Source organism: Bos indicus x Bos taurus, chromosome 23 (genome assembly GCF_003369695.1).
Source record: "Bos indicus x Bos taurus breed Angus x Brahman F1 hybrid chromosome 23, Bos_hybrid_MaternalHap_v2.0, whole genome shotgun sequence".
NCBI classification, from domain to species: domain Eukaryota; kingdom Metazoa; phylum Chordata; class Mammalia; order Artiodactyla; family Bovidae; genus Bos; species Bos indicus x Bos taurus.
Window position 1 is genome coordinate 9852342 of NC_040098.1, and position 23716 is coordinate 9876057.

At 42.4% G+C, this 23716-nt stretch overlaps 1 protein-coding gene and 1 long non-coding RNA gene across 2 annotated transcripts in view; one reads left to right on the top strand and one right to left on the bottom strand.

Annotated features, from left to right (window-relative positions):
- Positions 1–483: 483 nt before the first annotated feature.
- Positions 484–16211, bottom strand: LOC113881837. Its single transcript, XR_003508179.1, has 3 exons — positions 12622–16211; positions 5223–5373; positions 484–729 (listed from the first exon to the last, which is right to left on the bottom strand). It is a non-coding gene; the product is annotated as an uncharacterized LOC113881837 (long non-coding RNA).
- Positions 11890–23716, top strand: part of UHRF1BP1 (UHRF1 binding protein 1) — a 72900-nt gene continuing 61073 nt past the window's right edge. Inside the window, exon 1 of the mRNA XM_027524954.1 lies at positions 11890–12169. Within this exon, the coding sequence (XP_027380755.1) occupies positions 12126–12169 (44 nt within the window). The 5' untranslated portion in view covers positions 11890–12125. The remainder of the gene's footprint in view (positions 12170–23716) is intronic.

Here is a 23716-nt window from a genome sequence, read left to right on the forward strand (position 1 = left end):
ATTAGGGTCAGTGTGGGATAACATACTTGCTTCCTTCTCTGTGGGCAGATCCAAAGCTATGAGGGCAGTTAAAGTCCAAGCTGTCATCATGTCTGCTGTCTGGCGTTAATGGTTTGTCAAAATGCCAGGCCCCTTAATTTCAGGCTGCATGAGAAATGGGATCCTTGCATAGAGCTGCAGGCTAACTTGGTCATCCTGTATGGAAAAAGTCCAGTGGTGATTAAGTGTGTGTCCCATTTACATAACTTCAGTCACATGGTTTCTTTCATCAGGTGAACAGAAGGAAAAACCCTGGCTGACCTTAGGTTGCCATGAGAGAAGTGTCCCAGAGACTTGCCCAGTGTATTGTTTACATGAAGACCTTAATAAACATTAACTAATTGAAGACGTTTCTTTGTCTCCTAATTAAAAGCATAAAGGTTAGTCTTTCTGGCCCAGGATCAAATACAGCATCTAGAATAGTTCATCAGACAAGTGCAGGAATAAAATAAACTGTATGTTGTTTATTGTTCTTGCCCTTTAAGGGTCAGGGTGTGTGCTCAGTTATCAGTCATGTCCCACTCTTCTCGACCCCATAGACTGTAACCCACTAGGCTCCTCTGTGCATGGGATTCTCCAGGCAAGAACAGTGGAGTGGGTTGCCATTTCTTCCTCCAGGGGATCCTCCAGACCCAGGGATCGAATCCTTGTCTCCTGCAGATTCTTTACCGCTGATTCACTTGGGAAATCCTTAAGGGTCAGGGTGGTAGATTTCACACTTAAAGAAAAGTTGAACTACACAAGCAACATTAATATACCCTTTGACAGCATCACCCATCACCTTTTGTTAGCTGTTAGCATTTCACCTCATTCACTTTATTATTTGCCCTCTGCTCTCTCTCTCTCTCTCTCTCTCTTTTATTTGGAACCATTGGAGAGTAAATTGTTTATCTCATGCCCTTTACCATAAATACTTATGTGTGTATTTCCTAAGAATAAATATATTCTCTTACACACTGTGGTTTTAATTATCGACCTTGATTCAATAATTTAATCTACCAACCATGTTTCATATTTGTCCTTGTATTTTTTTCCCCTTTCCTGTACAGAATCCTTTCTGGAATCATGTACTTTTTTGGGGCCACATCTCTTTAGTCTCCTTTTAATGTAGAACAGTTCCTCAGCCTCTCTTTGTCTTTTATGACCATCTTTTGTTTATCTCACCATCTTTTGTTGAATATTCCTCACGCCTCACTTTGGGTTTGCCTGATGTTTCCTTATGATTGCATTTGGGTACACATCCTCAGTTGCATCCCTGGGATATCATATCTGTAGGCAGGCACACAGGCATCCCCCCTTGTTGATGATAGTAATTTTGATCACCTAGCAGGTGATTGTCCAGCTTCTCCATACTCGTTCCTTTTGAGTAAGTATCTTTCCCTGGCTGTCAATTAAGAAAAGCCCATAAGATGACTTACATCCTTATCTAATGATGAGACTTTGAAATCAGCACAGAACGCCAAGATCTCAAAGCCCTTTATAAGTACTTAGCTTTCACAGTGACCCTTAGAAACAAGTCTCTTAATCCTGCCCTCCTCCTCTTTGCCTGTACATCACATCCACTTTTAGGGGATGGTTGTTGAATGAATATAGAAGTAAAAGGTGGGACAAAGAATTTAAGTCTCAGGCCTCTGCTGGAGAGAGAAGCATGTAAAGAGGTCAAAAAGAAGAAAAACAGTAGAGCCTAGGGTGGCAGTTAGACATTACTGATTGCTCACCCTGGTACCTCCTACTTTCCTTAACAAGAGAACATCGAGTTTTTACCTGGATGCATGGCCATCTGCAATGAGTAGCACATTCCCCATAGCTTGTAACTAGGTGAGGCCATGTGGCAAGAGAGAACGTGCCTTTTTTTCTGTCCTTTTCTGCTGACAGGAATGTGGATATGATGTTTGCTTGAAATGCAGGCAATGTCTTGGACCATGAATTGGCTACTAAAGATGGTATTAGCAAGGTAAAAGGAGCTGCTGCTGCTGCTGCTGCTAGGTCACTTCAGTTGTGTCTGACTCATAGACGGCAGCCCATCAGGCTCCCCCGTCCATGGGATTCTCCAGGCAAGAACACTGGAGTAGGTTGCCATTTCCTTCTCCAATGCATGAAAGTGAAAAGTGAAAGTGAAGTCGCTCAGTTTTGTACGACCTTCAGCGACCCCATGGACTGCAGCCTACCAGGCTCCTCTGTCCATGGGATTTTCCAGCCAAGATTACTGGAGTGGGGTGCCATTGCCTTCTCTGGGTAAAAGGAGCATAGGTCCCTAAATGATTGAAGAGCTGCCATGTTCTGCCTACCTTTGACTTCTTTTATGTCAAAGAGAAGTAAATATTGAAGTCACACATTATCTTGAGTTTAAAAAGAGACTCTCAGAGGAAAGTAGTATCGATGGGCTTAGGCGACTTCCTAGCAGTCCAGTGGTTAAGACTCTGTGCTTTGAGTACAAGGGGTGCAGGTTTGATCCCTGGTCAGGAAGCTAAGATCCCACACGTCACACTTTGCCGCACAGTCTCCCTCCCCGCCCCCTACAAAAATTGCACTCCTGCTAGAGAAGCCTGCCTAGGGTGTGCCACTCTATTGCTCTGAGTTTGGACACTGTTCTCAGTGGTGGGAACACAATGGTAAAAGAAAGTTCTTCCTCTTTTGGAGCTTATGTTCTAAAGGGGGAGTCAGACAATAAACAAAAATACCAATGTTAGGTGGTATGTGCCATGAAGAAAAAGGGGCGTCGGTAAGGGGCATAGGGAATGGCAGGCAAGGGATAGGTCTGTGGGAAAGACCTTCTACTAACTAGAAGTGGTTAGTAGAAGGCTGTGCAGATGTTTAGGGCACAGGCTTTCCGATAAATACCGAGACCCTGAAGCAGAGTCTGCTTATTCTTTTGGAGGAACAGCAGCAAACAGCTAAAACTGTTGACAGTGATGGACATTGTGGTAATGACTTTACAGGTGTATAGTGAAAGTCACTCAGTCGTGTCCGACTCTCGGTGACCCCATGGACTTCTCCAGTCCAGAATACTGGAGTGGGTAGCCTTTTCCTTCTCCAGGGGATCTTCCCAACCCAGGGATCCAACCCAGGACTCCTGCATTGCAGGTGGATTCTTTACCAGCTGAGTCACAAGGGAAGCCCAATAATGTATTAAGTAAGTATGCTATTTACGGCCATTAAATTTTAATAAAGTAGAATTAACCCACTGAAATCATGTTCTAATGTCACAGTAAGTTGGGAATTGCTGAGGCAAGCCACAAATATCAGGAAGCAAACTAAAGACAGGTGGGCATGAAAGAATTCTGATGGTCATAAGGCAACCAAGTATTTTAAGTAAGTCTATGTAGATGCTGAGCATAAAAGTTAATATTTGGGAACTCTGGGGTTTTCATGTTGTTTAGTCACTAAGTCATGTCTGACTCATGTGAATCCTTGGACTGTAGTCCGAGAGGCTCCTCCATCCATGGGATTTCCCAGGCAAGCCTACTGGAGTGGGTTGCTATTTCCTTCTCCAGTTACAGGTGTATATGCATGTCAAAACTTTTAAAAATTATATACTTTGAATAATATGTGTTCTATGTCAGTCACACCTCAACTTGTTTTTAAAAGATATAACTACCACAAACTAGAAACTACTCTCAAGAATCTTTATAGACAATGATATCTGCTCTTTGCTATTCAACCCTTTTGTTCCTGAGTTTTCCATAAAACTACTTTTCCTTGTTTGTATAGTGTTATTTTTGGCCACTGTGTATGTCCTTTTTTGTCCCATACAAAGCACACTATGTACAAATGCATGATTTTTTTTTTTTTTTTACTGCGCTGCATGGCTTATGAGATCTCAGTTTCCTGAACAAGGAATGAACCCAGGCCACAGCAGTGAAAGAGCTAATCCTACTACTAGACCACCAGGGAACTCGCTAATCATGAATTAATTTTTTAAAAATATTTTAATTTATTTGTTTATTTGGCTGCATGAGGTCTTAGCTGCAGCATGTGGGATCTTTCATGTGGTGCACATACTCAAGCGCACAGGCTTGGTAGTTGTGCTGCACAGGCTCCAGACCACATAGGCTTAGGCATGTGGGATGTTAGTTCCCTGACCAGGGATCGACCCTGTGTTCTTTCCATTGCAAGACAGAGTCTTAGCCACTGGACCACCACCAGGGAAGACCCCCAATCATGAATTTAGAGATGTGGCTATCCTGCCAGGCAGGTGAGGAAAGCTACTGTCTCTGAAATACAGTGATTACCTAGGTGGTTTTAAAATGTATGGGTTGTAGAATATGGCTCAGCAATAAAAATGAAGGAACTTTGATAGAACAGTTTGGATGTATCTCAAGGACAGTATGCTGAGTGAAAAAAGCCAGTCTCAAAGGGGCATCTGCTGCATGATTCCATCTGTATAAATAACAAAAATTATTGAAATGAAGAACAAATCGGTAGTTGCAAAGGGTTAGGGACGGTGTTGGGAGTGGAGATGGGGCAGCCGGGAATGACTGTAAAGGGTATCACGAGGGAGAGCTTTGTGGTGAAATAATCCTGTATCTTTATTGTGGTAGTGGTTACACAGGCTGCACATCATGAGTGACAGAGTTATACACATGCATCCCCAGGATCAGTTTCCTGGGGTTTATATCGAACTGTAGTTGTGTAAGATATAACCATTGTAGGAAAGTGGGTGAAGGGTACATGGGGCTTCTCTGTATTAATGACTTCCTGTAAATCTATAATTATTTCAAAATAAAAAGTTAAAAAAAATGTATGGACTTCTGCTTCCAGAAATATAGAATAGGTGTATATTTCTCTATTCCCAGTGAGTACAACTAAAACCCTGCACATTATATACATAAAAAGCAAGCATAAGAGGGACTTCCCTGGTGGTCCAGTGGTTAAGAATCTGCCTTCCAATGTAGGGGATGTGGGTTCGATGGCTGTTTAGCAAACTAAAATCCCACATGCTGCAGAACATCTAGCCCACGCACCCTAACTAGTGAGCCGTTGTGCTACAGCTACTCAGCCTGCATACTCTAGAGCCTGTACTCAGAACTGGAGAAGCCCCCACACACCATAGCTAGGAAGAGCCTGTTTGCTGCAGTGAAGAGCCCGTGTGCTACAACAAAGACCCAGTGCAGCCAAAAAATTAAAACAACAACAACAGACAAGCATAGGAAACTCTGAAAGGCGGAGAGAAGAAGGCTGACCTGCTAGGGCATTGTGACCCAAAGAACAACATAATGAGCTCTCCGGATTTTCTGTTTGCCTCAAAGGTGCCAGACTTGGAGCTGAAGAAGTTGGAACCAGGAATCTCCAATGGGCAACAGACAAAAATACACTCCATGAAAAGTCTGCTTCCTGTATCCAAACAAACAGAAAAGAGGTAGCTTAGTAAGTCAGAAAACTTTTAGACAATAACCACTCTATTCCAGCCAAACACCACAGAAACTCACCCTACCCCAATCCATGCCACAAAGACCAAGTGGGGAGTTAGATTTCCACCCTTGTGAGGTTACAATGAAGTGCCCCAAACCCCTGCCAGGATGGTGAGAAAAGAGCTTGGATTATCATTCCCATCTGGCAGTAACAGGGCATTGCTCCCTCTTGAGATGTCAGAAGACGCTGAGTCAGAACTTTTAAGGACTTTTATCAATGTCCAGTGGTGATGAGGCTGTGGGGAGCAATAACAAGGCACTCTGCCACTTCCCAGCTAGAGAAGTATTAGCTGAAGCTTGCTGAAGAGCCAGAACTTTCACATTAGCCCAGCAGTAATGAGGAACTCTTTCCTTGGGTATCCAAGGAGGCTAATTGGGCAACCTGGACTTCTGTTTCTACCTGATAGTAACAAGAAAGTACCTCCCCATTTCTGCATTGCAAGGATAAGTTAGAACAGAGCATTTAAATAAGATCCAGAATCTCGGAACATAATATGAAACTATCCAGATTTCTATCTAAGATCACTCATTGGACCAAGATCAAGGAAGATCTCAAACTACATTTCAAATGCAATTGATACCTGTCAACAGTAAGCTGATAGTGCTCCTGGAGTAATTAGACAAAAGATTTTAGAGCAGGCATCATGAAAAGGCTCTAGTGAGCAAAAAGATATAAAGAACCAAATGGAAATTCTGGAACCGCCAAATAAGTGAAAAAAATTCATGAATAGTCTCAACAAGAAACAGTAATCAGAAATAATCAGAACTTGAAGATAGAACAATAAAAAATACCCAATCTGAACAACAGGAAATAGACTTAAAAAAATGAACTGAATTTTAAGGACCTGTGGGTCCCTGAAAATCTAATATTCATGTTATCAGACTTCCAGGAGGGGAAAAAAGGAGAGAGCCAAAAAAGGTACTGCAACAAATAATGGTTGAAAACTTCCCAAGGGCTTGCAAGAGACATAAACACAAATTTTCAAGAAGCTGAATAACAATCAGGATAACTCAAAGAAATCTACATAGTTATGAAAACTGAAAACAAAAAGTTTGAAAACAGCCAGAGAAAATGACACCCTACTTTTGAGGGGAAACAATTTGAAGGACAGCAGATTTATCATCAAAAACCATGGATGCCAGAAGGAAGTGGCAAACAGATTTCAAGTGCTGAAAGAAAAGAATTATCAGTCCAGAATTCTATACCCTGTGAAAATAATGTTTCAGGGGCAAATGGGAAATAAAGATGTTCTCCAGTGAGAGAAAATGAAGAGAATTTGTTGCCAGCAGATATACTGTAAAAGAATGACTAGAAGTTCTCCAAACAGAAAAACAATAAATGAATGAATAAATGAATGAATCTCATCAGGATTGATGAGAATATGGTAAGCAAAAATACAGGTAAGTACAAGAGATTTTCCTTTTCCTGAATTTTCTAAATTATGTTTGATGGTTGATGCAAAAATCATAATACTGATTAATGCAGCTATAAATGTACATAGAGGAAATATTTAAGACAACTAGATCTCCCAGAGAAAAAAAGAATATAAAAGGTAAGCTTTTTATACTTCACTAGACTGGTAAATGGCAATACCAGTAGATTGTGATAAGGTATGCATAAATAATATAATAACTAGAGGAACAATTAAAAAACATACAACTAAAATTTATAAAAGCTATATACTCAAAACCACTATAGATGTCTTACTTCAAAACTTACTACAGAACTACACTAATCAAGACACTGTTACTGGCTTAAGATTAGATATATAGATGAATGAAATAGAATTAAGATTTCAAAAATAGATCTATACTTTCATTGGCAACTAATTTTCTTTTATTATTTTACTTCCAGTTTTGTGATATAATTGACATACAGCACTGTGTAAGTTTACAGTATGAAGTATAATGATTTGACTTACATTTTGAAATCATGACCGTAGTAAGTTTAGTGAACATCCATCATCTCATACAGATACAAAATTGAAGAAACAGAAAAAATTTGGGGGGGAATTCCCTGGTTAAAAATCCACCTTCCAATGCAGGGGGCATAGATTCGATCCCTGGTTGGGGAACTAAGATCCCACATGCCGCAGGGCAACTAAGCCTGTGTTCCGCAACTAGAGAAAGCCCGAGCGCTGCAGTGATGACCACCCCAGCCCAAAAAAAAAGAAAAAAAAATTTTTCTTGTGATGAGAACACAGGATTTACTGTTACCTTTTATATAAAACTTACAGTAATGTTAATGATTTTAATCATATTGTACATTTCACCCCAGTACTTATCTTGTAACTGGAAGTTTGTACCTTTGACTGCCTTCATGCAATTCCCCACACCCTCTCCTCCCTACCTCTGGTAACCACAAATCAGATTTCTTTTTCTTTTAGTTTGTTTTTGAAGTATAACTGACATACAACCGATATTAGTTCCTGGTGCATGGCAGTTTATTTTCACCAAGATAACTCAATGGGGAAAGAATATTCATTTCAATAATGAAATTTATTGAAAAATTTCTTTTCAATAAATGATGCTAAGACAACTAGATGTTCACATGCAAAATAATGCAGTTGGTCCCCATATACAAAAATTATCTTGAAATGGGTCATTTCAAGTAAATGTAAGAGCTAAAACTATACACATTTTATATGAAAACAAACATGTAAATCTTCATGACCTTGGATTATGCAGTGATTTCTTAGATACAACACCAAAAACACAGCAATAAGTGAATAAAAAAGATAAATGATAACCAAAATTAAAAATTTTGTTTCAAAGATTGTAATCAGGAAAATGAAAAGACAGTAGGAAAAAGTTTTGCAAATAATATATCTGATAATGACTTGTAATCTAGAATATAAAAATGATTGCATTTGATAATAAAAAGACAAATAACCCAATTAAAAAATGGACAAGGTATCTGGATAGACATTTCTCGAAAAAGTTACACAAATGACCTGTAAGCACATAAGAAGATGCTCAGTCATTAGCCATCAAGAAAATATACACAAATTCTTAAGCAAATAAACACAGATTCTTAAGCAAATATTAGCAAAGAGAGTGCAGCAATATATAAAAGTACTTATACACCATGTCCAAATGAAGTTTACTCTAGGGATGCAGGCTGGTTCAGTATTTGAAAAATCAGTCAGGGTAACGCATCATGTTAACAGCCTAAGAAAAAAATCACATAGCATTTAAGCAGAAAAAGCCTTTGAAAAAAGCATTTATTCTTGGTAAAGACTCTCAGTAAAAATAGAAATAGAGGAGAACTTCATTAAATTGGGAAGAGCACCTACAAAAAATCTACAGTTAATATTATACTTACTGGTAAAAGACTTAATCAGAGAAGGTGATGGCATCCCACTCCAGTACTCTTGCCTGGCAAATCCCATGGACGGAGGAGCCTGGTAGGCTGCCGTCCATGGGGTCGTGAAGAGTCAGACACGAATGAGCGACTTCCCTTTCAGTTTTCACTTTCATGCATTGGAGAAGGAAATGGCAACCCACTCCAGTGTTCTTGCCTGGAGAATCCCAGGGACGGGGGAGCCTGGTGGGCTGCCATCTATGGGGTCACACAGAGTGGGACACGACTGATGTGACTTAGTCACTTAGCCAAAAGACTTAATGAATGCTTTAGGAACAAAGAAAGGATGCTTGCCCTCACCAGTCTTATTAAACAAAGTGCCAGGATTGGTAGCCCACACTATAAGGCAAGAAAAGGAAATAAAAGGCATTCATATCAGGAAGAAATGTTTTGTTCATTGAACATATCAATGTCAACATCATGGTTGTGATATGGTACTAAAGTTTTACAAGATGTTGCCACTGGGGCAAGGAACAAGAAGACTGGTTCAAAATTGGGAAAGAAGTACGTCAAGGCTGTATGCTGTCACCCTGCTTATTTAACTTATATGCAGAGTACACCATGAGAAATGCTGGGCTGGATGAAGCACAAGCTGGAATCAAGATTGCCAGGAGAAATATCAATAACCTCAGATAAGCAGATGACACCACCCTTATGGCAGAAAGTGAAGAACTAAAGAGCCTCTTGATGAAGTTAAAAGAGAGTGAAAAGCTGGTTTAAAACTCAGCAGTGAAAAAACTAAGATCATGGTATCCAGTCCCATCACTTCATGGCAAATAGACAGGGAAATAATGGAAACAGTGGCAGACTTTATTTGCTTGGGCTCCAAAATCACTGTAGATGGTGACTGCAGCCATGAAATTAAAAGACACTTGCTCCTTGGAAGGGAAGCTATGACCAAACTATACAGAGTATTAAAAAGCAGAGACATTACTTTGCCAGCAAAGGTCCATCTAGTCAAAGCTATGGTTTTTCCAGTAGTCATGTATGGTTATGAGAGTTGGAGCATAAAGAAGGCTGAGCACGGAAGAACTGATGCTTTTGAACTGTGGTGTTGGAGAAGACTCTTGAGAGTCCCATGGACTGGAAGGAGATCAAACCAGTCAATCCTAAAGGAAATCAGTCCTGAATATTCATTGGAAGGACTGATGCTGAAGCTCCAGTGATTTGGCCACCTGATGCAAAGAGCTGACTCATTGGAAAAGACCCTGATGTTGGGAAAGATTGAAGGCAAGGGGACAAGAGAGGATGAGCTGGTTGGATGGCATCACTGACTCGATGGACATGAATTTTAGCAAGCTCCAGAAGATGGTGAAGGACAAGGAAGCCTGGAGTGCTGCAGTGTATGGGGTTGCAAAGAGTGGGACACGGCTGAGCGACTGAACAACAACAAAAAGCCATTGGGGGGAACTGTGAAATGTATACAGGGATCGCTATAATTTCTTACAACTGAATGTTAATCTACAATAATCTTGAAAGGATTAACCTTAAAGAAAAAATATGAATTGGCCCCAAATCTCTTTTGCCTTTATATGCTTTGCATTCTTAGCATTGCAGGGAAAGTGTGCTATTGGTGAGAGTAGGAATGCTTCTGTTCCATGTGTTTATTTTAGAGCATAAGTTTTTGCTTTCAGTGAAAAAATAACTCATTCATCAGGCATGGTGAATCATCCAGCAAGGATGATGAGTCTTTGACCTTGAGGAGAGTTTTATTTTATATCGCTGATGTCAGATATCCAGTCAGCTGCTAGATTCTCTAGGAAAAGGAACATGAAATGCAAAAAATGGCCCAGAGGCCCCTGCATCTGACAGCCAAATTAGAAGGAGGGATTATGATCAATATCCCTGGCAAGAAATCTCTTCTGTGGGATCTATTGGTCCCTAGGATATATTCTGGTGAGAGGAGGGCAGATGGAGAAATTATAGATTATGCAGTTCTGATGGAAAGAAATGCATAGTAGAGAACCCAGTGGCGGGGGCGGTGGGGGGGAGCTTCTGGGAAATATGAATTTACTATGACTAAGAGGCATAGGAATCCATTTGTCTGTATTAAAACCCTAACATTTATATGTTTCACCATATACTCAGACTATCTCTGGAATCAGGTAACAGTTGTTAGGGGAAGAGAATTGAATGGCTGAGGAACAAGGGAGGAGACATCTTGACTTTTGCTATGTTCATCTACTGTGTGTCTACAAGAACGAATAAACTTAACTGGTGGCCAGATTTCCTATAAGCCTGTCTCGGAGAGTAGTTTGTTCAGAGTTTTGCTTGAAGGTGTGAGTCCTGAAGACTGCCACCTTCTCACCTTTGCCAGAATCTAGGTGTATGGGTGGACTAGGGTGGAGGTGGCACTGGACTGAGAACACTTGGGCTCCAGCCTCTTGTCTCTCACTAGGTAGCTGTGACCTTAAATAAGCTCTTTCAGCTATTTCCCTGGGCTTCAGTTTCCTTCTTTGTAAAAAAGGCGACCTCTGAAGTCCTTGGTCATTTAAAGTTACCGCCTCCTTTTCTGCTGCCCCCAGCATTTGGGAATGGGGGCCTCTGCAGTGCACCTCGTACGGGCTGAGTCAACATTTATCCGCTGGTTAACTGGATGGAGGCTAAGAGGGGCACAAAGACGATGACGAGGTGTCCCCCTGTCACTCTTCACAAAGCAGCAGAGTGTCGTGGTACTATGGGCCTGCGAGGTCCTTGAACCTACTCTTCACTCCCCGGCTCGATTCCTGGAGTACAGTTAGCTGGTGCTCAACTAATGAGTGAATGTGTGAGCGAAATGAATGAGAGAGGTGGACCGCGAAATGTGCAATTATCTAGTGAGTTCCTGCAAAAAAAAAAAAAAAAATTAGAGAACGCCGCCTTTCCCCGATTCTTCAAGGCGACAGCCGAGGTGTGAAACTCCGGCAGCTGACAGGCGAAGGCTTTCAGATCTCGCTTGGCTGAGAGGCGGCAGGCGGGGCTTAGCGAGAGAGCGAGCCTGGAGCCCGCCCGCCCCGCCTCCCGCCGCGCGCGCCCCCGCAGCCGCGCGCGTCCCTCCTCCCGCCGCGCGCGCCCCCGCCGCCGAGAGCAGCCCGGACCGCGGCGGAGCCGGGCTGGCGGCGCGCGATCTCCGCCTCGCCGCGCGGGTGGGTGGGATCGCGGCGGAGCTCCGGGTGCCGGGGCAGGGGCTAGAGAGCGCCATGGCGGCGGCAGCGGCGGCAGCGGCGGCATCCGGTCCCCGCGCCGCGGCGAGGTGAGGGGTCGCGCGTCTCCCTCGCCGCTGAGGAGGCCACAGCCGCCCGCCCACCTTCCGCGCGGGCCGCGGCTCCGGCATGGCCGGGCTCATTAAGAAGCAGATCCTGAAGCACCTGTCCCGGTGAGAGCGCCAGCGCCGGCCCCGGCCGTCCCGGGCCCGTCCTCGTCCCCTTCGACCCTCCTCCCTAAAAGCCGTATTCCGGGCCGGCCTCCCTCTCTTCAGCCCCGGGGCCGGGACTCGGCGGCGATCCCCGCCTCAGCTCGAGCCGGACAGCCCGCTCCGGGGGCCGCGACCGTTGTCACCGCGCTGCTCTGCTCTGGCCCTGGGCCCTGGGGGCCCGGCGCCCCTGCCCCGGCGCGGGTGCCCAGGCCCTCCCGACCGCAAGGATCTCCTGAGCGGCCGCGCGCACCTCAGTTCCCACACCGCCGGGCAGGTCACCCCGCTCCCCCTTGCATGGCCCCCGCCCCGGGCCCTCTTCCCGGCCCCCGGTGGCCCCCGTGGTTCCCACTCTTTCCTTCTCCGCGCTGCTGCCCCTCCCTCGGGGCCGTCTGCCCGCCTTTTTACCCGCCTACCTGCCCGCTCCTCGGTCTTCGTCTTCCTCCTTCTGCTCCGGACTAGATCCCTCAACCTGGGCCACTCACTTAAAAATGACCCCGTTCCCCAGTCCTTCAAAACCCATCCCCCGCTCAGATTCCCACCCGCGATACTGATTTTTCTCCCTCCCAGAAGCTCCCAGCTCCTTGTCTTCGTCGTCAGGCTGACCCTGTTGCATCACTCTCGAAAAAGATCTAATCCTTGCACCCAGGCCTTTCCTCGAGTCTCCTTTTCCCCTCTCGGGGCTTCTCTTCTCATTTAACACAGACTAAATGGAGAAAGGGCGTGAGAGTTGGGCATAAAGTTTCAACAGCCTTCTCTTTAAGATATGGAGGATATTTGGACAGCTTGTGAAAAGAACTAACGACTCCCACTTCTGCTTTGCAACCATCAAAGCAATGTTATGTCCAAGTCATTTGGACCCGAGCTGGGTGGCACGCAAAACTGTTCGCTTGTAATTGGGTGACTGCTGACCCCTGAGTTAGGATTGCAGCTTGTCAGAACTGGTATCCAGAAAAATCAGAAGCTGACCTTTCACTTCGTTTTCACTCCTTGTTCTGGGCAGGGCTTAGCGATACCTTTAGACAGCCGTTGTCTCTCACGTGGAGCGTGATCCAGTCCTTGGCTCCACGGTGGTCAGTGGTTTTGAGGAGGAGGGAGCAGGGGGAGGAGCCAGTCTCCACGGACCCCAGGCCTTGCTCTCCTTTCTTTTCTGATCTTCTCATTGCCTTGGTGAGTGCTGTGTGAGACACTGTCGCTGGCACTGCATCCTCTCTTCTGGCAGACACTTTGGCCAATTTACTGTTATTTTGATTTTAGACTTTAATTAGTAATTAGATTCAGATTCATCTCTTGGCTAATCACCACACCATGTTTTAAAGTAAAAGCGGATTAGAGGCTGGAGTTGGAAAGTGCCTTTGGATCCTCTCCTTGGGTTAATTCCCTACTATATTCTTTCTCAGGTGACATTCATTTGGGTGTGCCATGAATTTGCTTGCTCTGTGTAAAGACGTGTATGACTAATGATTGTGAATGAGGTGGAAAATTTAACTGAAGGGAAACCATTAATTTGAATGAACACAGAAACAGACAATTTTTGGGTTTAGAGATGATCTTACCTAACATAGCATTGTGTTTAAGAGGTCAGGATGATTTTGGTTTACTTTCTTTAACTATAAAATGAGGATAATAGTAGTATCTAACTCAAAGGGCTGTTGTGAGGATTACATGAGTTAATACACAAGGGCTTAGTGCAGTGCCTAGTGCATAGTAAGTGTTCAATAAAGCATGCGATGTGGTTATTTGGGAGGCCACAACTTGTGTGATGGTTTGATATAAGCCATAGACTTTTCCAGAAAAATCCACATATGCAAACAGATAATTTTTTATGTAAGTTCCCATGGTGGGGAAGGTTAAGAATCCCTTAAACACATGCCTTAACCTCTTAAGGCATCTTGAACGAATGCCCTGAATAACCCCTGACTAGTTCAGCCTCTCATTTTATGACCGAGGAAGCTAAAGCCTAGACGGATAAGTGACTTGCTTAAGTTACGGTGGAAGGTACAGTAGAGAAATAGAGGGAGTTCCCTGGCGATCCAGCGGTTAGGACTCTGCTTTCACTGCCAAGGGCGTGGGTTCAACCCCCAGTCAGGGAATTAGGACCCTGCAAGCCCCATGGAGTGGCCCAAAAATGGGTAGAGAAATAGAACCTGGCTTCCTAATTCTGGTAAAGTTCTGGTACAATTCTGCTTCCTGATTCTGGTACACTTCTGCTGTAATGTGATACACTCATATTCTGTGCTGTCTCTAAGAAGATAGAATTTTTAAAGAAAAATTTTAATAGTATATGCTGACATATTCAGTGACTCCTTAGTGAACAAAGTTCTCTTTTAGATGAAGTAGGAATAGGTGTTAGACGTTGGTAGAAGTTTCTTGTTTCCTCAGGGTTGTGTGGTTGACTGAGGAGTAGGGTGGAAGGTTATTCAGGGCTGCCTTTTTTGCTAGCATGTAGGTCTGACTTGGGGAAAGGTCAAACTCCTGAGGCCTTCCTGTTGATTTAACTTGGAAAAGCTTCCTTAATCACATGTGATATTTGTGTCTCTGTACGGTCTCTACTACACATCCAGAGGCTGGCATGCTTGGAGGGGAACTATAATTTCTGTGGCTTGCCAAACTTGATGAGGAAAGAGCGGAGAGTTGGGATACTGGGGTACTAAATTAAATAAATATTTGCAGGTGTTTAACAATTACTTGTTGCTGATGCTGACAGTGCTGCTTGACCTGGAGGAGTATCCTGCAGCAGGAAGGATATCCCAGTGACTCCTACATTATGTTTCATTTTGCTCAGGAAGTTTTGCATATTAAAGTGTCTTGTTGGAATGCATCCTACTTATCAGTAGACTATTGGTAAACAAGATTTGAAGGAGGTGATTTTCCAGATCCTACTCTAGGCCAGGCACTGAGCTGGGTGCTGGGGATTCAGCAGGGAAGAAGTACAATTCTCTTTTAAGGGCTTTAACCTATGATTTGGATGACCGCTGTATAATACAAATAGCTTTTATGTTCATTGTTTATTTAAATAAACCCAGGAGGAGATTTTTACTTGGAACAAAAACATTAATTTAAAAAATACCCCAAATTGATTTTTCACTGAATTAGATTATTCTTATTTTAGATCCCCTTAGCTAATGACCTTTTGTTGTACAAATAGGAAGAAATATGATGGATTGTAAAGTAAGTCGAAGGACTATTGGTCATGGAAAGGGAGTTTTCTCTGGGGCCAGACAAGCTTGATTCACCTTTCTTCTCTGTCACTTAATAATACAGGGAAGCGTTTCTGAGCCTTAGTTTTCTTATCTGTAAAAGATGAGAATAAGAGAGAATACTACATGCTTAGCAGAATTTTTTGAGAAGTATTTATTATAGTACCTGGCATGAAGGTAGAGTTTAATGAAGAGTAGCTGTCATAACATGGCCAGAGAAGTTAGGGACACGTCCATGGTATAGGTGACTGCAACTCACTCAACTGGCTCTTTTAGAAAGTCAGCAGAATTCTTAATTATTTACTCTAAATGGCTGCAGGAAATGTGACTCCAAGTGACAGAGACAAGGCTGATAACATGATAGGTAGTTTAAAAAACATAAGCGTTAGGTGAAATCAGAGACTTACTGAGTTCAGAGTCCTTTTGGAGAATAAGAGAACCTGACTGTGAGCTCAGCTTTCTTAGATCCTGATCAGTGCCCCCTCATCCTGGAGAGACCTCATGGCCCGGTGGACTGCTGGAGTTGCCCACTCAGAGGCTGACTGCCTGCCCAGGGTCTGTTTAGGTAAAGGTTTGTGTGGGTAGGGCTTGTCTCGGCTTCCAAGTCACACTCCTTTGGATTAGGCCTTACTTATTATCATCTTCATTTCCTGAATAATTATTTTGTACATTTTCCGGTAATAGTGCAATCATATACATCTTTTGTTTTCTTCCTCATCTTGTCTTGCTTTTGAAGAAGCACTTTTATTGACTTAGCAAATATTTAATAGTAATAGCCAGTTGTAAGAATAAGCACTTTATATGTCTTATGATGATTTAATCCTCAGCCTAACCTTGTGAAGGAAACATTAGGCCCATTTTATAGATGAAGAAATAAATGAGACACAGAAGTTAAATAACTTGCCCTATATCAGTAAGTCGTGAGACTGAGATCCTAACACAGTCACTGCCATTCCAGAGCCAGGCTCCTTCATCTCTCTGCTGCTCTAATGCATCTCATCTACTAAGTATTTCAGATTGAACAACCAGCACCATGTGAAGGAGAATATTAACCAGCACCGGGGAGCTCCCTGAGTGTCCCCCATCATTGCCTCTACCAAGGGCTAGTCACTGTCCTGACTTCTAACAGCAAAGATTAGTTTTCTCTTTATTTGTACTTTGTATCAATGGAATCGCAGAATGTATACTTTCATGACTGGCTTCTTTAGCTCAACATTGTTTATGTGAGGTTAATCTCTGTTGTATCAATTTGTAGATTTTCTGTTTTCATTGCTATTATTCTATTCTATTAATATACTTACATTTATTTGTACATTTTTCTGTTGATGGACATTTGTGTAGTTTCTCAGTTCAGAGCTGCGCTGAGTAGTGCTATTAGGAAGAGTCTGGTACATATCCTTTGGTGAATAAGTGTGTCTGTTGTGGATATACCTAAGAGTGGAATTTCTGGGTGACGGGATATGTGTATGTTAAATTTTAATAGATACTGCTAAACAGTTTTCCCAACTGGCTGTAGCAGTTTGCATTTCCCCTGAAAGTTTATAAGAATTCTGGTTGTTTTCCATCCATGCTAACACTTGGTATTTTTCATCTTTTTCATTTTAGCCATTCTGGTGGGTATATTTTGAAATATTTTTACTTCATCTGTGATAAACCAGATGGCCCCTTTATTTTGGCCTTTGTTTAATTTTCAAATTCTGACTTGTTTGTGGATTTTAGTCACAAGCAAATGTCAGAACCTTGGAAACATAAGAAATTTTTGAAGAAATGTTCCAATTGGGCAGGTTCAGTGGAAATAATTAGGGTAATGTGTAACCATTAACCCATAACATTTCTTACTTGGAATGGATGTGATGCTTTGCTCCCTGTCAGAGTAATAGTCATTTACCTTAAGAGAAAGGAGGGATTGTTCTTTAGGTGTTTGAGTTTTTGTTAAATATTTGGCGTTCAGACCACCCTGGATATTAAATAATTTCTTTCTGTTTTATAAGTTTAGTACCCTTTTGGCATGGCTTTTGTTTTTTTAAAGATGTGCCACATGGCTTGTGGGATCTCGGGTCCCTGACCAGCTGTTAAACTCAGGCCCCAGCAGTGAAAGCCCTGGCATAGATTTTTATCTTTACTAAAGAAACTAAAAGTAAATAAATTAATAAAATTTTTTTAAAAAGAAACTAAAAGTAAATTAAAAAAAAAAAAAAAAAAAAGAACCAAGGGTGATTCTCTTTTACCCTAAAGTGGTTGTCTTGTGTCTTAAAAAAAAGCAGCGTTTATAAGCAATACGAATTTCAAAGCAAAGTGGTCATATGTATCTGACATAAAAAGCTTAAGGTATGGTTCACAAATAATGAAATCAGCTGCTTTGAAAAGCTGACTGAGCAGCATGTTATTGTAGTAGAAAGAACCAGGACTTAACTCTAAAAGGTGGCTGTGCATTCTGACTCTGCTACTTGTAAGCTGGTGTTCAGCAAGTCTTTTAGTTTCTTGAAGCTTCGGTTTCCTTATCTGTTAAATAGGGGATAATAATCCACACTTGTCTTGAGGATTAGAAAGCATGTATAAAAGTGCCTGGTACTGAAAAAGTATTCAGTGAACAGTGACGATTACTACTTATTAAAGTTGTTCGAGAGAGATCATCCAAATGAATAATTCTTTTGACATGTAAGAATGATGTTTCTTAACATTTTAATGCAGAGAAGTAGAGATGAATGCTCTGTATCATTGCTTAAGGAGAGAAGAAAACTAGGGCTGGTCCTGTTTGACTTTTTTCTCGCCGAGGCATGCTGCAAGGTAAACTTGGGCCTCAGAATAGGTGAAGTACCTGATATGTATTGACTGGGTTGGGTCCTTAGAGGGTTTACTTATCTGGAGTTTAAGAATATAGCACAATTATATACTTTATTTTCAGAGTGAAAAAAAAATAGAGGCCATTTAGTTTTCTGCACCTAATATAAAACCTGGTTGGAAAATAATCTGTAAGTGTGACATGAATCATTGGGGGGAAAAAAACAGCTTAATTCTCTATGATTATTTGGGTGTGACATTCATGTGGCAGGGCTTATGACCGTTGACTGCTTTGAAAACCAGAGAGTCTGAGGATGTTTTGAGTGTGTGAAGTGGGTGCAGGAGAAGGTATGTGGAGTGAGAACACATGGTTGTAACTCAGGGAACCTCAGACTGGGGCAGGGTGAGGGTAGGGGAGCAGGAGACAAGGGAATCTGATTGACCCAGTATCACTAAGGGACCTTCATCTTTGTGTGATGAAGAAAGTGCTACTGGTGCTGATTATGGATGCTAAGGAACATTTCCCGATATGTATAAGCAGTGGAATCAACCAATCAGTATCTATAGTAAGGGGAAAAACTAAAGTGTAAAAATAATACACGTTAGCAGTCTAGGTAAAGGATAGGTAGTTTGTACCTTCTTGCCACAAAATAAAGACTAGATGTATCATAAATGATGTGTTGGATTGATGTTGTTTTATTTGCCAACAGCAATGATCATTTTACATGGATACTGAGTCTTTTTAGTGCCTTGGAGATATATAGCTTAGATGTCAACCCATCATTTAAAGAATGAGAACTTTGATGGTGAGAGGTCAGTGTATTTAAGTCTCTGACTTATGGAAGTGTTATATTCTCAAAATTGATTTCTAAGTTTGAAATTTGGAGTTTGTGGTTCAGTAGTAGAAATAGTGTTATAACTGTTGAATAGGTTCTTATCCCACAAAAGCCACAGTATGTTAATTGTATATAATATAAGCTCACTAGATGGAGATCTGGGTCTTGGTTGTTTGGCAACCACGTGAAACGGGAGGAGAGAAGAAGGAGAAGAAAAAGTTTGGATTAAGATCTTTTAGATCATTGAGATCATTGTTTCTCAGCAAGGCCTAAGGCCATTTTTTCCAGTTCTGATTGAGGGATATGACCAGCATTCAATGAGTGGGCTGGAAATGCTGATGTCATGCAGTATGTGGAATCATTTCACACAAAGAAGGATTATCCTTTGTCTTTTTATTTATTTACTCGATCTCAGTTCCCTGACCAGGGATTGAACCCCGGCCACAGCAATGAAAGCCCAGAATTCTAACCACTAGGCCACCAGGGCACTCCTTGTCTTTTGTCCTTTTTGGCTTCTGAATGTTTGGTAGATGCTTACAGAGGTGAATTGCTTGTTTAGATTATATGAGCCTACTTACATGTAAACACAAAGTACTGCATAATTTTTTTTTTTGGCTGCTGCATGCAGTTTGTGGGAACTTAGTTCCTCCATCATCAAAAGTCAAATCCATGATCTCTGCAGTGGAAGGAAGCATGGAGTCCTGACCTAACCAGTGGAAGGAAGGGACCACCAGGGAATTCCCTGCACAGCTTTAAACTACAGTGAGTTCCAGGACTGCAGCTACGCTTGGGAAAGATTGTTTTGAACATTATTTTAGAGAAGGTTGTCACTCTTGGCAAGACCGCTCGTAGAGTTGAGTCTATCAGGGCTGAGAACCACCAACTTAGGCCAAAATCTGAAACAGCCGGTTTGCTCTTGACCCACCCTCTCTTCTCTCCTTTATGTCTCTTTCCACCTCCTGAGGCCCCTCTGTCACGCACCCACTGCCCCGATTCTTCCCTCAGGCCTCTGCTGCCTCACCCTGCTACCCCCAGGCCTGTATTCTCAGCTCCCCTTACTCTCCCACCAAAATTCCCTGTTCTTTAGGGTATATGATTTCAGCTAAGTCAGGGGGAGGAATAGAGAACATATTTGGGAGCAGGAATGCTATTCTAGCTAGCTCAGCGCCAATTCACGGTACGTCCTGCAGGGTCAGCTCCCCTAAGCCACTCTTTCTTTCATAGCTCCTCAGTCCGCAGACACTCCGGAAACTCCAAGTGTGTTTTTTATTTTCTGAAACCGGTTTCTGTTGCCATGGCAGTGAGGATGGGGCAGGGGTCAGGGCAGCGGTTTATGAGTCATTTGAAAGTCAAGATGTTCTAAAATGTGGACATTCCAGCTAGGGATGGCTCAGTTCATTCTAGCTGAACTTCCTCCTGCCATCTGGTGGAGTGCTTTCCCAGGCAGAGCTGAAAATACACGTTTCCCTTTTCCAAGAGAAATCCGATTTTCTTTCTTTCTCTTTCTTTCTTCTCATTCTCTCTCTCTCTCTTTTTTTTGTTTTTTGAAATCTGTTTTTTTTTTTTTCAAACCTGTGTGAAAGAAGGGGCTGCAGTGTTCAGGAGCTCATTTCATTTGAGGAAATGTTTCGACAGAGGTTGATATGACAGGAGAGGCTTGGCAGTGTATTGAAGGATATCCCTTGCTTGCAGGTGGAGCTGGCTGTGGCTCCTAAGTCCTCAGAACCCTCAAGAGAGGTTCCTCTGCCTCTGTAAGGAAGGTTTCTTGCAGGAGAGTTGGCTATTCAGATGCAGGTGGAGCCTCAGCTACTCTCAGATATGGAGCCTGGTCTCCCCTTCCGCTAGCCCCAGACCCTGGGCTGTCTTTGAGGACTCTGATTCTGAAACCATTTATTCATTAATTCTTTCCAGAAGCACTCAGAGACAAATGAGACAAGATTCCTGCTCAGAGTCTTACCTGCCTATAGAAACAAATAGGCCTGTAAACCCTGGGCCCAGTAAAGCCTTCAGAAGTATCCGTGGAGCCAGCAGGGCACAGACAGGGGCAGAAGGGTGATGCCAGGCAGAGGCTGAGAAGCAACAGGTGGTTTTAGGAGACTATATGTCGTTCTGCATCGTGCAGTGTGGGTTAAAGGAATACAGCTAGAAGGATATTGGCTAAGTCATAGAGGCCTGAATACTACGCCAAAGCATCTGGATGGGGCTCATCGTCTTCTCTGTTGCCGTTGACCTGGGTTTGAGGGACCTAGAGTTTCTCTTCTCCACACTTCTCTAACTCTTGACTTTGTTTAAAGTCACAGAGATGGTTTAGTGTAGGCAAGACTGCAAGTATTTGAGCCAGACTGCTCTGTGACTGTGGACAAATTATTTAACCTTTCCACACTTAGGTTTCCTTATGTATAAATTGGAGACAGTGGCTGTCTTTTATGTCATGAAGTCATTGAGAGAAATTAATTAAGAATGTATAAGATAGTGCTTAGGACAGTGCCTGGAATAGAGTAAGAAATTAAATGTTAGCTATTACTTTAAAAATAATTTTTGTTCTCAGAGAAATATCTTTTTTATTTTCTCATACCGTATTTTATTATAACAGCTTTTAGACAGAGCTTTCAGAATATACTTAATCTCTTTCGTTCCCTCTCTCCTTTTAAAAAACCTGGCACTTACTAATTATTGCAGATGGGAAGTGTGTACCTTCTAACCTCAGCTTCACAGCTTACATTTATTTTTGTGTTTACAGATGACACTCTTAAACCTGGTTTAACATGTTTGGATAATCAGACACATAACTGATTTGCAATGTGTGAAAGAATATGGATAGATTGTTGGATATACCCCTTAGTTCATGTCACTTATTTGGCAATTGTCATTTATTTGCTTCTTGTTAATATCAGTAGACATTAATTGAACATTCTTATCCTGGGTTTTGAGTTAGACAGAGATCTAAATGATACAGTTCCAGCTCTTGAGGAGCTCATAGTCCTCCCTAGAGACCTTTGTTTGTATTTTAAGCTCTTCATTGTGTCTTCCACAGTTACTTTATTTGGTTTGAACCTACTAACCCATAGTTGAATGTGCTGCTTATCTTAGGTGTGGTGATGTGTGTGCGTGTGCGCGCGTGCACTCAGTTGTGTCCGACTCTTTGTGACTCCTGGATTGTAGCCCAACAGGCTCCTCTATCCATGGGATTTTCCAAGCAAGAATACTACAGTGAGCTTCCATTTCCTACTCCAGGGGATCTTCCCGACCCAGGGATCGAACCCACATCTCTTGCATCTCCTGCATTGGCAGGCGGATTCTTTACCACTCGCGCCGCCTGGGAAGCTATCTTAGGGTGTTTATTAAATGATCTCTGTAGGGGAAACTACTCAAAGGTTTTGACAGGGCTTTTCTTCCACCATCAGATGTGAAAGAAATCACTTTGAGCAGTCTATGCCTGTTAAAATAAGCATATATTTTGGTCAAAATTAGGGCCAGTTGTGCTTAAAAAGTAAGGACACCCTCAGTGTATGGTGTGGTTTTCCTTTTTCCTTAGTTTCTCCTTGGGCAGTTTTAAAAACTTAGATAATCTGCCTGCTATACTTCTCTAAATAGCTGTTTAAGGCTTTACCACAAAGAAATAACTGTTCTCATTCAATAGTGAATAATCAACAATGCCCGTTAGTGGAATAGGCCTTCCTTTTCTGATCGTTAGCAAGTACACTTTCACTTTGGTTAAACCAAGAGCCTGTGTAGGTTTTGAAATTAGAAATACAATATTCATTAATTCCTACTCTTGATTTAAGTTTGAAAATTGTCATGACATGGAAGTAAAGGAAATTAAGGGGAGTATGTTAGGATGACAAAGGTTTCTAACAAAGTGAGACACGCCAAGACTTAAGTCACGAGGTGTATTATCTTCAAGACCAGTGTAGGGGAAAGAACCTGGGACCCAGTCTCTATGGGGACTAAGTGGTTGAAGAACTAATTGAGAGGGCAGAGGGCACTATCTCTGAGTTACAGTTGGTGAAGATCCCCCCATCTCAGTCCTAATTCTAGAATGATCAGTTAGAGTATGTTGGGACTTCCATGATGGTCCAGTGGTTAAGACTGCATGCTTTCAATGCAGGGGGTGTGAGTTTGATCCCTCATCAGGGAACTGTGATCCTGCATGCACATAACATGGCCTAAAAAAAAGCATTTTTTAAAAAAAGGTATGTAGAAAAGATGATGAATAAGAAATTGCAGCTGTATTCTAGGTGGTGGTCAATCTGTTAACAGGCAGTTAGATGAGGAATCGACAGGTAGCATGTCTTACTTTGCTAGTGGGCCCGTTTGCTGTTGTGTTAGTCACTCAGTCGTATCTGACTCTTGCGACCCCGTGGACTGAAGCCCACTAGACGCGTCTCTCCATGGGATTCTCCAGGCAAGAATACTGAAGGGGGTTACCATTCCCTTCTGCAGGGGATCTTCCCAACCCAGAAGCCGAACCCAGGTTTTCTGCATTGCCGGCGGATTCTTTACCGGCTGAGACACTAGGGAAGCCCCAGTAGGCCAATTTACAAATATTCAATTCTAGAAGAAAAGTGGATCAAACCAGATCCAGTTATTAGTGTTTCAGCTAAACAAGACTAGCAAGGCTTCAGGCTTAGAGTAGGGAATTAGAATGTTCATCAGGACTGTTGTTAGGAATTAAGGAAGGAGAGCCTCTCTAG